The sequence below is a fragment of the Prionailurus viverrinus genome, chromosome B3 (assembly GCF_022837055.1).
Source record: "Prionailurus viverrinus isolate Anna chromosome B3, UM_Priviv_1.0, whole genome shotgun sequence".
In the NCBI taxonomy this organism is placed as follows: domain Eukaryota; kingdom Metazoa; phylum Chordata; class Mammalia; order Carnivora; family Felidae; genus Prionailurus; species Prionailurus viverrinus.
The window spans coordinates 109,162,921-109,175,013 of NC_062566.1; the positions used below are offsets into that span (position 1 = coordinate 109,162,921).

Consider the following 12,093-nt stretch of genomic DNA (forward strand, 5'->3'; position numbering starts at 1 on the left):
ACTGGGACCAGCTTTCTATAGTATCTGGGCTCTCAAAGTTGTGCAGGAGAATTGCCTGGGGAAGTTGTTAGCTGGGTAATCTGACAGCCTCACCTCCAGAGATTCAAATTCAAACTTGGGGTGGAGCCAGAGGATCCTTCATCAAGGCCCGGAGTGAGTTTTCCAAGCGCCTTTGCAGAAGTGGGTCCTGGTGGTGATTGCCTCGGTTCAGGCCTGGACAGAGAGCCTGCAGGACTGGCCAAGAAAACCGTTTGAAACGTGCCTCCTTTCCTCCTATAGTCTCCATATTCATCTTCTTTACCCCAAACCCGCCTAACCAAAAAAGTCGAGTGTGCCAATCCCCTCTGAGTGTAGGACTGTACCGGTGCGCTAAGGGACTGCAAGCCCTTGTAGAACGAGGGTATGAAGACTGCTCTAGCTGCCCAGCAGGCAGCGTCCGGTTTGCCTTTCTGGCTCTTCGGCCTGCTCCTTTAACATAAATAATGCATAGACAAACGTACATAAGCAAGCAAAGTACACTCGGGGCCACGGTGACTTTTTTTTTTTTTTTTTTTTTTCCAAATTAGAAATCATAACCTGGGTCTGGCAGTGGGACAGCCTGTTGGAAATAAGGACTTCTGCTCTAAATATCCGGGCGTTACAGTTCTCACAGATTGCCAGCAAATGCTGGAACCTCCTTTGGGGGGTGAGGTCTGGTCTTGCGCCCCATCCTGCGAAGGTCCCAAGCTGGCCGGGCGCTGAGCAGCTCCCGGGGCTCCCGGCCGCCCTCCGCGGCTGGTGCGGTCCCCGCGGAGAGCTCGGAGCGGGGGCCGGGAGACCCCGCCGCCCCAGGGACGAGCCGGGCGGCGCGGAGAGGTGGGAGGCTGGAGCCTGCTGAGGTCATTTCCTGTGCCTCTCCGCGAGCCGCCCGAGGAGCCGCGCCGGCGCTCGGCCTTTAAGGAGCGGCCCGGGAGGAGGGGGCGCGGCGCGGCTCTGAATGGGGCGCCGCGAGGCCGGGCTTGGCTTTGTGCGGCCAGCCCGCGGGCACCCCGCCCGGCCCCCGCCCCGCCCACCGCGACCCCTGCTGCCGCGGAGCGGAGACCCGGCGGTCGCCGCGGACTCGGGCTAGAAGGACGCAAGGTCAGCGGCGGACGCGCGCGGAGGGCGCCCGTGTGCCGGGTGGGCGGCGGGAGCGTCCGCGAGCTGGCGGGAGGTGAGCGGCCGCGCGCGCCTCGCAGGCAGGGACGGGCTTGGCGGTGTGCGCTGGCGGGGAGGTGTTTGGCGGAGCGGAGAGGAAGGGCTCCCTCCTGCCGGAGGGCGATTCCAGAGCAGGTGCCTGCCCGCCTGGCGCTGAGGGCGCTGGCAGCCGTGGTAGGACTCGGGGGACTCGCACCAAGCGGCGAGGAGTCGCCTTTCCCGGGAGGAGCGGGAGTTTGGGACCGGCTCGAGCCGGTTGCCCCCGGGAAGGGCCCTCGGGCGCACTTGCAGGCGTCCCACTGCGTAGCCGAGCGCTCTCTTGCCCTCTCGCTTTCCGCCTCCCGCCCTCCTCCCCGCCTCGTCTCAGGTAATCTCCTCTGTGGTTTCTCGGTAGTTCTCTTAGGGATTCTGTTGGTCCGGCTAGACTCCTAGAGGCAGGTCAGCCAAGCAGAAAAGAAAACAAGTTGGGCACCGAGTGACAGCAGTAGCTTTGTGTCCTAGGAGCCGTAGTGACTTTATCACCAGGGACCAGGAAGCCTTAATGGGGGTAGCAGAGGCAGTGAAGACCCTCACCTGGAAGTAGAATCTGCCCCGTGTGGGTTTCCTCCCTGCCAGGACATCTCCGTAAGCTTTTACTGTGAGTCCATCTCATAAACTCTTTTGGACAGAACGTTAGTTCCTGGTACAGTTTCCACTTGAAAGATCATTTTAATAACAATTTCAATGGAAAAGTCGTGGATTCTTTCCTCAGGCTTTTTGGACTGTCTTCTGTGTTCCAGACTCTACATGTGGTAACGTCACTTAACTAACATCAGTTACCTAGTGTTTCTGCATACTGTTATCCCCATTTTATAAAGAAGGAAACAGTCTCAGAAAAATTGTGATCTGCCCAAGGTTATATAGCTAAAAAGTGGAAAAGGCAAAACTCAAACCCAAGCCTCCTAAATTCCTAAGGTGGGGTGTAGTCCATTATCAGCTACCTTCCCTCTCATAGACTGCTTTGGAGGCCTGCTCAGAGCTGGGTTATGACAGGGTACCTACCCCCTGTGGTCTCAGACTCATTGAGACTAACAACTGAGTTGAGAAAATGTGGGGCCCCTTCTGCCCTCCTCAGAAGTCACCAGCTCCCCGGAAGAAACATGTACCTCCTACTCTGCTCCCCCGTTGTGCACTCTTTACTATTCCCTTCTCTCTGTGAGGCTGTGTTTCCATGTGGGGAACTCTGTGCCCCTTTTGGTTTGAAGAGTGTTGTATAGATGCTGTACATGTTGAGGTTAAGGTGCGAGGATTTTCTCAGTCCTGATCTGGGTGAGTTCACAGCAGGCTGGCTGCTGAGCCACCATCCGGCATTCCCTGGATAGCCCAGCTGAGTCTTCTCTGGATAGCCCAGTTGAGCCGTCTCTCCTTTCTGTCAAAAATGAATTAGAAACTGACCTCCTCCGTGGGAAAACAGGCACTTATTGCTGGCTGGAGTATGAATTAGAATAGTCTCGGAAAGGCAATCTGGACAATTTGGCCATTTAAAAACGTGTTCTCACTTAACGCTACAATTCCATTTCTGGGATTTTATCCTTCAGATATACTCTTATGTATATGAAATGACATATATTTGTTGCAGCATTGTTTATTTTAGCAAAAGTTTTCAAACAACCCAAATGTGTGTTAGTAAGGGACTCTTGGGGCACCTGGGTGGCTCAGTCAGTTAAGCGTCTAACTCTTGATTTCGGCTCAGGTTATGATCTCACAGTTCATGAGATCGAACCCCACACTCACGGTGTGGAGCCTGTTGGGATTCTCTCTCTCCCTCTCTCTCTCTCTCTCTCTCTGCCCTTCCCCTGCTCTCGTGCATGTTCTCTCTCTTTCTCTCTCTCAAAATAAGTAAATAATTTTTTAAAGTTATAAAAAGCTTTATAAAAAAAATAAGGGACTCTTAAGTCATGTAATAGCTACACAGTAGAAAACAATAAAGCTGTTAAAGAGAATGAAGGGAAGACGGAGCGGGTGTGTATGTTGATACAGGAAGATCTCTAAGTTATAGGTTAAGGACAGCATGTAGAGTGTGCTACCATTTGTGTTTGTGTATGTGTATGCAACATGTATAAGAATGCTTATGTCTACACTGGATATTTCTGGAAGACACAAAACCCCATAACACTGTGGCTGAGGGACAAGGTGGGAAGAAGCCTTACTTTGTACCGTATACACTTTTGTTCAGTACTCAAAAATAAAGAGATAAAGGGGCACCTGGGTGGCTTAGTCAGTTAAGCACCCAACTCTTGATTCCGGCTCAAGTCGTGATCTCATGGTCATGGGATTGAGCCCTGACTCAGGCTCCGTGCTGAGTGTGGAGCCTGTTTGAGAGTCTCTCTCTCTCTCTCTCTCTCTCTCTCTCTCTCTGTGTCTCACTCTCACTGTTCCTCCCTCACCCCCACTCATGCTCTATCTCTCTCAAGATAAATACATAAACTTAAAAAAAAAAGTGGTAAAATAATCTTTAAAAATCCCCTCACCTCTCTGAGGTAGATCTGGTAGTGAGCACATGTATGAGCCACATCTCCTAGTATGCCGAGGCACTGTTGGTTTGCCTTTTCTTTGTTGATAGTAGCTATCAATATGGAGTGCTGTGTGCCAGGCTTTTGTGATATCTCCTTTAATTCTCAAAAAAAATATGACCTAGTGTGCCTATGAAATTGCCATTTTTTGAAAGTCAAAAAATGGTTAAATGTTGATAATTCCATGATTCAACCTAATATTATTGCCCTCCTTTTCAAATATTACTGCTCTCAATTTCGAAATGGAGCTGAGGCTCAGAGAGTTAGGCAAATGGTTTAAGGTCACATGATTAATTAGTGCCTGAGCCAGTACTCAAACCCAGGCTTGTTTGGCACCAGGAGAGGAGATCGGAAGTACTACACTCTGCTGTTTCCCTTTACTGGTTTTATTCTCAAAGGATGCTATTCGTGATTGTCCTAGTCCTTTCTGGTATTTAGATCCCCGAAGGCTGGAACATGCTCACCTTTTCCTGTCTCTTCCAACATTGTGAAATGTGCTGCCTCAGCACCCAAGAGTAAAACACAAATTGTTGGCTTGATCAGATGACATGGTGCGGTCAGAGGGAGCTATGCCCCTGTATGCACTCACCCTCCCCCAGCTCTGTCCCCAGAAAAGGGGCACAAAGCTCTTCCTTTCCCATAGTTGGGCAGGTAGTCAGTCTAGTCTAGCACTTGTAGAAGATGATGGTAGCCTACCACTAGCAAGTGGAAATCACAAAAGGTGCTCACATTCAGAGTGAACCATAATGAGGTGACACAGGAGAGCCCAGTGGAAATTGTACCCAGAACAGAGTTCCTGTTACCTTCTGAAGCCTCCTGCAGTGGCCTCTGGCCTCTTTCCTTTATGTTCTTGTATTGACTGGTCCTCTTTGTAGGGAAGTTCCAGGATATTCAGACTGTAGACCTGAGCCCTACAAGCCATGGGATCTTTAATTCATCTTTATGTCCCCAACCTTGCACGTAGAAATCACTTCACAAAAGTTGGTTGAATTAAATTTAACCTCAGCATTTTGTCAATTTCTGGTCAAATCCCTAAACCTTCCAGAGCCATCCCAGGTCAAGTCTGTGTTTTCTCTGATACAGGCTCAAAGTCTGAGGTCACCTAAGGACTCCCTGTGCCCCCTTTTCATCACCCATCCTGCATGCAGCCCCTGCCTCTGAGGCATGCTGCTCCAGCCTTGTGGCTGTGTCAGCCCAGGATGCTGGAGGACTTAGGGAGTTCCAAAGCAGGAGTCAAGGCTGTGTGGTCACTTGCCGGGCAGTGTAGCCTGCTGGACACTAATAGGAATCAAGAGAAGTGGATTTCACAAGAGTGGCCGTGAGTCAACCATTGTAGCTCGGGGGAGGGTGCATGGGGATTTATTGTACTGTTCTCCCTACTTCTTGTGTATATTTGAAGCTTTCCAGACTAAAAAACAAAGAGAACAGTTGAGCTGGGTTTTGTCCCTTCTCTCATTTCCCCACCTATTTTGCCATTAATGTTCTATCTGTTAGGCTAGCTGGGTAGCATGAGACTCCACCACCACTACTGAAGCATCTTCACGGAAAGAGGATGTTCTGTATGCTGGGAGATCATTCTTGGCCCAGCTTTGACACTGCTTAGCTCTATGTCTCAAGGCATGGATGCGCTGGGTTTTCTCATCTATCTGTTCACTGTGAATAGTATCACTTGTCCTACATCTCAGGGATATTGAGAGGATAAGGAGAGAAATAACTCCTATACAGTGCTTTGGAAAGTTAAAAACTGTTCTCTAAGTTAATTTCTGCTCATCTTTGCAAGTCTTTATGGGAGGTACAAGTACAAGGTGACCAAGCAGGTGAAGTTCACTGTACTGGTATTTTGCTTTTATGTTTTGCCTCATGTTTTCTAGCTGCCGCGGCAACCACCTGCTTCTGTCGGAAGAGCCTCTGGGCCACGCGCTTGGCAGCAGGCACCTTGCTCCAGTTCCCTTTCGAAACCCCGTAGCTCTCCTCACATGCTAAGACAAGCCCAGCGCAACTCTTTCCGTGCCACCCCACCCCCCCACCCCCCGCCCCTGACATTAGCGTGCCCAGGGCAGGGAGAGGTTTAAGCAGAGCACTTGATCTATTCAAAAGTGTGATGTCATAAGATGCTTGATTGGGAAAGCACTCCCTGCAGTCTAGAGATAATTTCAGATATCAGGACCAGGCAGAGGCCAATGATATGTTTTATTTCCAAGCTCCTGGAGATTTTGATGATTGGTTTTCCACTGTCCTCTTGGAATCTGAGCTGTAGTTTGACAGTCAATAAGAGGGTGCCACAAAAGAATTAAGTTTCTCCTCTCCCTAGGTTTTACTTGTGTGTTTTTACTGCTAATGCTTAGCCCCAAGCTAGGTTGCAAGACACTCAGGTCCTATGTTCAGATCTACCACTTTTTTTATTTATACGAGGAAGAGCAACCCCCCCCCCCCCTTAAAGGACAAAGCAAATCAAACATGAAGCCTCTGGCCTTCTCTGGAGGCCCCACAAGGTTGTTTTGTCTTTTCAGCTGTGATCTTAGCTCAGAGAAGGTCATGTTTTGTTTTTGCCTTTTGTCTTCCTCCCCGTTCCAGTCGGTCCCAGTCTTTTGAGGTGGGGATTGCTGGGAGGTCACAATGTTGGGATTGTTTGGGATGACAGTTCCGGGAGAGCAGGGCTGAGGTCATGCGTTCAGTGTTCTGAGCAGCCCAGAACCGAAAGATGCAGACACTAGACTCATCAGTGTTTAATTGTTGGGCCTTTCTCTGCAGGTCTACTGACGCTGTTTTTTAAATGAAAAGTCTGGATGTAGGATAAATGTCTGTGCTTATGAAGGTTATGGTGTCAGGTTATGGTTTGAGACCAGGATGCCCTGGAAACTCTTGAATACAGGTTCACCCTAATATCCTACCAAGGATCCTGCCAAGGATCCTAAAAGGTCCTGTAAAATATTTCTCTCATTCTTAACAATCCAGCTCACTCTTTGTGAGATCAGAATTCTTTTAAGTTTCTGGATGTGTAAACAGCAGAGTTGCTAAGAGCAGGAACTTTGGGACGAGAACTCCAGCCCCACTACTTACTAGCTCTAGAACTCTTTGTATAAGTTATTTAGCCTCTCAGTTCCTCAGTGTCCTCATGTGAGAGTGTAGACAGTAGTGCCCACACCTTGTCTTATGTGTTGTCATGAGGATTAAAGACGCCACACTTGCCTGGCATACACTGAGAACCCAGTAAATGATAGCTATTTGTGGTATGAGAGAAAGATCCATGTAAAAGTCAAATGTGAGGTGGGAAGCAGTATTGGTGGTTAACACATTAAAGAGACTCACTGGTCACCAAGACGGTATTTGGCAACAGGGCAGGAGGTGACTGGGTTTTCTGAGGCATGTGGCTCCTAAAGAAAGAAAAGGGGGGCGCCTGGGTGGCTTGGTCGGTTGAGCGTCCGACTTCGGCTCAGGTCATGATCTCACGGTCCGTGGATTCGAGCCCCGCGTCGGGCTCTGTGCTGACAGCTCAGAGCCTGGAGCCTGTTTCGGATTCTGTGTCTCCCTCTCTCTCTGCCCCTCCCCTGTTCATGCTCTGTCTCTTTCTGTCTCAAAAATAAATAAACATTAAAAAAAAATTTTTTTTTAAAGAAAGGAAAAGGGATTTAAAAAAATAAAGTTTTGTTACAGAAAATTCTAGGCATATATTCAAGTAAAAAGGCCAGTATAAAGAACTCCCATGTACCTATTACCCAGCTTCAAAACTTGGAAATATTTTGATAAATCTGATTTCATGTATTTCCTTCCTAGACCACTGCCAACCCCCAGACATTATATCATTTCACCTGTAAGTCTTATGTATCTCTGACAGATCACATTTTAAAAATATTATCAACCTAAAAAAATAAGTCATTCCTTAAAAATCATCTAATACTAGAGTAATCATGTGTCATGGTTTGGGACAGACCAAATTTATGCTGGTGGCCAAGTGTAATTATTAGTAGCAGGGAGGATTTTAAAAGTTCTGATGGCAGGTATGTTTTCCAGCCTATCTCTCCCCTGTGTTCACTCTGTTTGTGTCCTCTCTCGTGCATACTCATACATGCTGCTTCATTTTCTCATCCCCAACCAGTTCTCTTCTCTAAAATTTATCCAAGAGACATCTGGATAAATTCCCCTGACTGGCGATATTATAGGTGTCTGAATTTGTATCATTGTTTCCCAAGGACTTGTGGCATTCTCCAGAGGTTACAGCAAAATGTCTACCAATTTTTTTTGGTTTATATTTTAGAACTTAGAGTGAGAATCTGTTTCAGAGGAGGATGATTCAATGACAACTGACAGAATCCCAACTAAATAGGAAATTGTCAAGGACATGCAAAGCTTTGGATTTTCATTCCATTTTTTCTCATCAAAAATCTCTGAATGGGGGTTCCTGGCTGGTTCAGTCGGTGAAGCATGCAACTCTTGATCTATGGGTCGTGAGTTCAAGCCCCACACTGGGTGTGGAACCTACTTGAAAGAAAGAATGAATAGATGGATCCAAGGAAGGAAGGAATGCAGAATTACGATTTGTTAAAAGTAAATAAATACATAAATAAATAACATTATATAGATGTAGTAGAATCAGTAATAAACTGGAAATCAGGGTTCTGCCTCCAGTTAGCTATATGATCTCAAATGAATGTCACTCACTTTAAGCCTTCCCTAAACATCGTCCCCCCTTTATCCCTCTCCCATAGTCTACCCCATTTCCCTGTTCCCATTTATCTGCATATTGATTAGCAATTGTGACTACATTCTCTCTTAGATTTTACTGAGTTCCCTGGAAAACTCAAAGATAAGGGGGCCTCTTTTATTTACCTTTGCATCTCCAGTGCCTAGAAGGGTGTCTGGCATATAAATGTCTATTGAATGGATACATATTTGTTAAGTGGATAATTGAATGAAACACAGATGAGGCCCAATTCTCCTTACAGTTTCTCACATTTCGTGATTTCTTGAGTTTGCCCAGCTAACTTACGTTGGAACAGGACACATTGAGCTAAGAAAGGTGACAATGGGACATAGGGAGAGCAATGACTAACTCACAGCCCGTAGCCCTGTATTCTCTACCCTCCTCCTCACACACTTCTTGATCTTCTCCTCTTGCTGTGTGCTGGTTCTCAGGGCTCCCTGGAGTAGCCAGAAGTGGATTCCATCATGGCAGAACTCAAGGTGGAGACCCGAGCCAGCGTAGACTGGCAGAAGCGCTGCCTGGCCTTGGAAACCCAGCTCTTCCGGTTCCGCCTGCAGGCCAGCAAGATCAGGGAGCTGCTGGCTGACAAGGTGAGTCCTGGAGACCTAACCTCATCTCAGAGGTCTGTGTCCGCTAGGGCAGGAGTTAGAGAGGGAGAGTTAGAGAAGGTAAACTTTGTTTTTTCTAGGTGTTAATTAATTTTGTTTTGATTTTTAAAAATATTTTTATTTATTTTTGAGAGAGAGAGAGAGCACAAACAGGGGAGGGGCAGAGAGACATGGAGACACAGGATCCAAAGCAGGCTCCAGGCTCTGAGCTGTCAGCACAGAGCCTGACACCGGGCTCGAACTCATGAACTGTGAGATCATGACCTGAGCCGAAGTCAGATGCTTAACCTACTGAGCCACCCAGGTGCCCCTTAATTAATTAATTTTTAATTGAAGTATATTTGACATATAACATTATATAATTTAAGGTACACCACATGTTAATCTGATACATTTATATTTTGCAATGTGGCTGTCTTTGTAGTGGTAATTAGCACTTTTATCACATTATGTAATTGCCATTTCTTTTTAGGGGTTAGAATAATGAAGTTCCAGTTTCCTAGCAAGTTTGATGATTACAATACAGTACTCTTGTCTGTGTTCACTATACTGTGCATTAGATCCCCAGGGCCTATTTACTACTCATTGCAAGAAGGTGAACTTTTAATAAGATGCCCTCCACACATGCAGAATGAAATCTAAGATAGTTATTTCTTTTTTAAGCCCAAATCAAAGCAATTTACTAAGCTATCATCATGCATTCTCTCCTGCTCCAGAGAAATGATAGACATCTTGGTCCTCCATTACCTCTTGAGTCAACTGGCTGTAGTGGAAGTTCTGTTATTCCCTTAATATTTCTTTTTCAGTGTGGGGAAGAAGGGACGATGTTTTACTGTTCACCCTGTATTAAGCAGATGAGCTATGAAAGGCAGCCTGATTTTCTAGTGACAAGGACACAGATTTTGGAGCCAGACCCACCTGGCTCTGCCACTTACTAGCTATGCTGTGTGACCCTGAGCAAGTCCCTTCACCTCTAAGGCAGGGACACAAATGTCTGCCTTTCACAGTTATTTTGAGAATTGTATCAGGTCACACATATAAAGGTTCTGGCATGGAATAGGTCTTAAATGGGAACGATTATTATCTTTACAGGTGTGGATGGGCTGGTCTGGGAAACTGACCACCATTTGTAATGTTTCTGTGGGAAGAGACAGTCTAAACACCTGACTTTCAGAGGCATTTTGGAGCATAACCTGTCTGGAGAGTAGAGTCCTGTACTAAAAAAAAAAAAAATCTATCTATCTATCTATCTATCTATATCTATGTCTGTCTATCTATCTATCTATCTATCTATCTATCTTAGTTGAATCAACTCTTTTCTTTCTAGTTTTGCTTACATTATCCATCTCCTGAGCCAACCCTTCCTTCATAGTACAAAACTAAAAATCAGTCCACCTCTCTCCAAGTAATGTCGAGGTCTTTATTAGTAAAGCCTGGGTAAAAGGCCTGTTTTATGATAGCCCCACAACCTGGAGTCCAGGAAGACAAGTTATTGGCGTTTCCCCTGCATTTCCACTGCTGAGGATAATGGCCCTCGACTAGCCTGGACTAGAACTTGTGAACTTTGGGTCTGTTGGCATTGCTGTCTACTAGTTCAGGCTTTGCGAAACAGAGACCAGCAGGGTTCCTATGGATATGGTTCAGATACTGCTAAGAGAAAGGGTGGAATTCAGCCATCTCAGGTAAAGGGAAATGGGCTTTAGATAGTAGTTCTCAAAGGGTGGTCGTGGGACTATCCAGGCCAGAAATCTGGAGCACTTACTAAGCGTGTGCATTCCTGGGCCCCACCCCAGTCCTCCTGATCCAGGTATCCTGGGGATGCTGCTCATAATCTGCATGTTTAACAAGCTCCCAGAAATTAGTTTTGTACACTGTACAGTCTGAGAACATTGCCTTAGGATATGTGACTGGGGAGGGGTAGGAGGGAAGGAAAAGATAAGTAAGGATCCTCCAGCTGGTCTAAAACACATCTCAGAGGGAAGAGACTTCTGTTTCTAGTGATAGGGACCACAAAATAACCTTTAAGAAAGACTGCTATGAAACACCTAGAAATACTGGATTAAATATTTAAAATATTTTTCTCAGTGCAGAGCCATGCACTGAGAAGAGTAGGAGGAATCCTCAGCCGGCGAAATGAAGAAGTAGAACCCAAGTGGTATTCAACTCTGACAGCTGAGTGGGACGGGCTGTGTGGCCGGCCTCCTTGTAGTAATGAAAGGTTTGAGGTTTGAGTTTTAGCATCTGTAGAGACAGAGATGAGGTCTGGTCAGTTGGAAGCTGGAGCTGAAACTGAAACTTTCATGTAAAGTCAGAACTGTCGGGGCACCTGGGTGGTTCAGTTGGTTAAGCATCTGACTCTTGACTTCAGCTTAGTCATGATCTCATGGTTCGTGGGATCAGCTGTGAGTCAGGCTCTGTGCTGATAGCACGGAGCCTGCTTGGGATTCTCTCTCTCTCTCTCTCTCTCTCTCTCTCTCTCTCTCTCTCAGCCCCTCCCAAGCTGACATTCTCTCTCTGTCTCTCTCTCTCAAAATAAATAAGTAAACTTAAAAAAAAAATAAAATCAGGACTGTCAAAGTAATATAAAAAGATAAGGAAAAGAAAATCATCTACCAAGACAGGGAGATGACAGAACAGTTTCTCACACTTAGCCAAGGCTCTGGGCACAAAAAACAAAAAGCAAAAGGAAAGTATGCCCTGAGAACCTGATGAGGGTATTGGTTTAATATTAGAATTTATATTATTTGTGTGGATTAGGAACCTTAAGTTCTGGGCCAGTGGTACCCATAGGACCCTAGATACAGACACAGAACCTCTCTGGAGAAACAAAACCTCAACCCAGATTATACAGGATCCTCACAGGCAAAAAAGCCATGATAAAGATGAATATATGATTCAAAATGACTAAATACTTGAGAGAATAATTTTTACTGAGTTAGAGTCCCCATACACAACAAACAAGTAGACTAGGTCCCTCAAGAACTTCAAATAAGGAACTGTTGGCAAGTTCCTTCAATATTATTGAATATAATTGAATTCTTTCAAATTATTGAAG

At 46.2% G+C, this 12,093-nt stretch overlaps 1 protein-coding gene across 5 annotated transcripts in view; it reads left to right on the forward strand.

Annotated features, from left to right (window-relative positions):
• Positions 1 to 842: 842 nt before the first annotated feature.
• PLEKHH1 (pleckstrin homology, MyTH4 and FERM domain containing H1) overlaps positions 843 to 12,093 on the forward strand; it is a 53,932-nt gene continuing 42,681 nt past the window's right edge. Inside the window, exons 1-2 of one of the 5 annotated variants that reach the window (XM_047862228.1) lie at positions 843 to 1,192; positions 8,862 to 9,020. In XM_047862228.1, the coding sequence (XP_047718184.1) occupies positions 8,895 to 9,020 (126 nt within the window). In that variant the 5' untranslated portion in view covers positions 843 to 1,192; positions 8,862 to 8,894. Of the gene's footprint in view, positions 1,193 to 1,270; positions 1,544 to 8,861; positions 9,021 to 12,093 lie in introns of those variants that run through there. The other 4 variants (XM_047862229.1, XM_047862232.1, XM_047862231.1 and 1 more) reach the window with 4 other exon arrangements.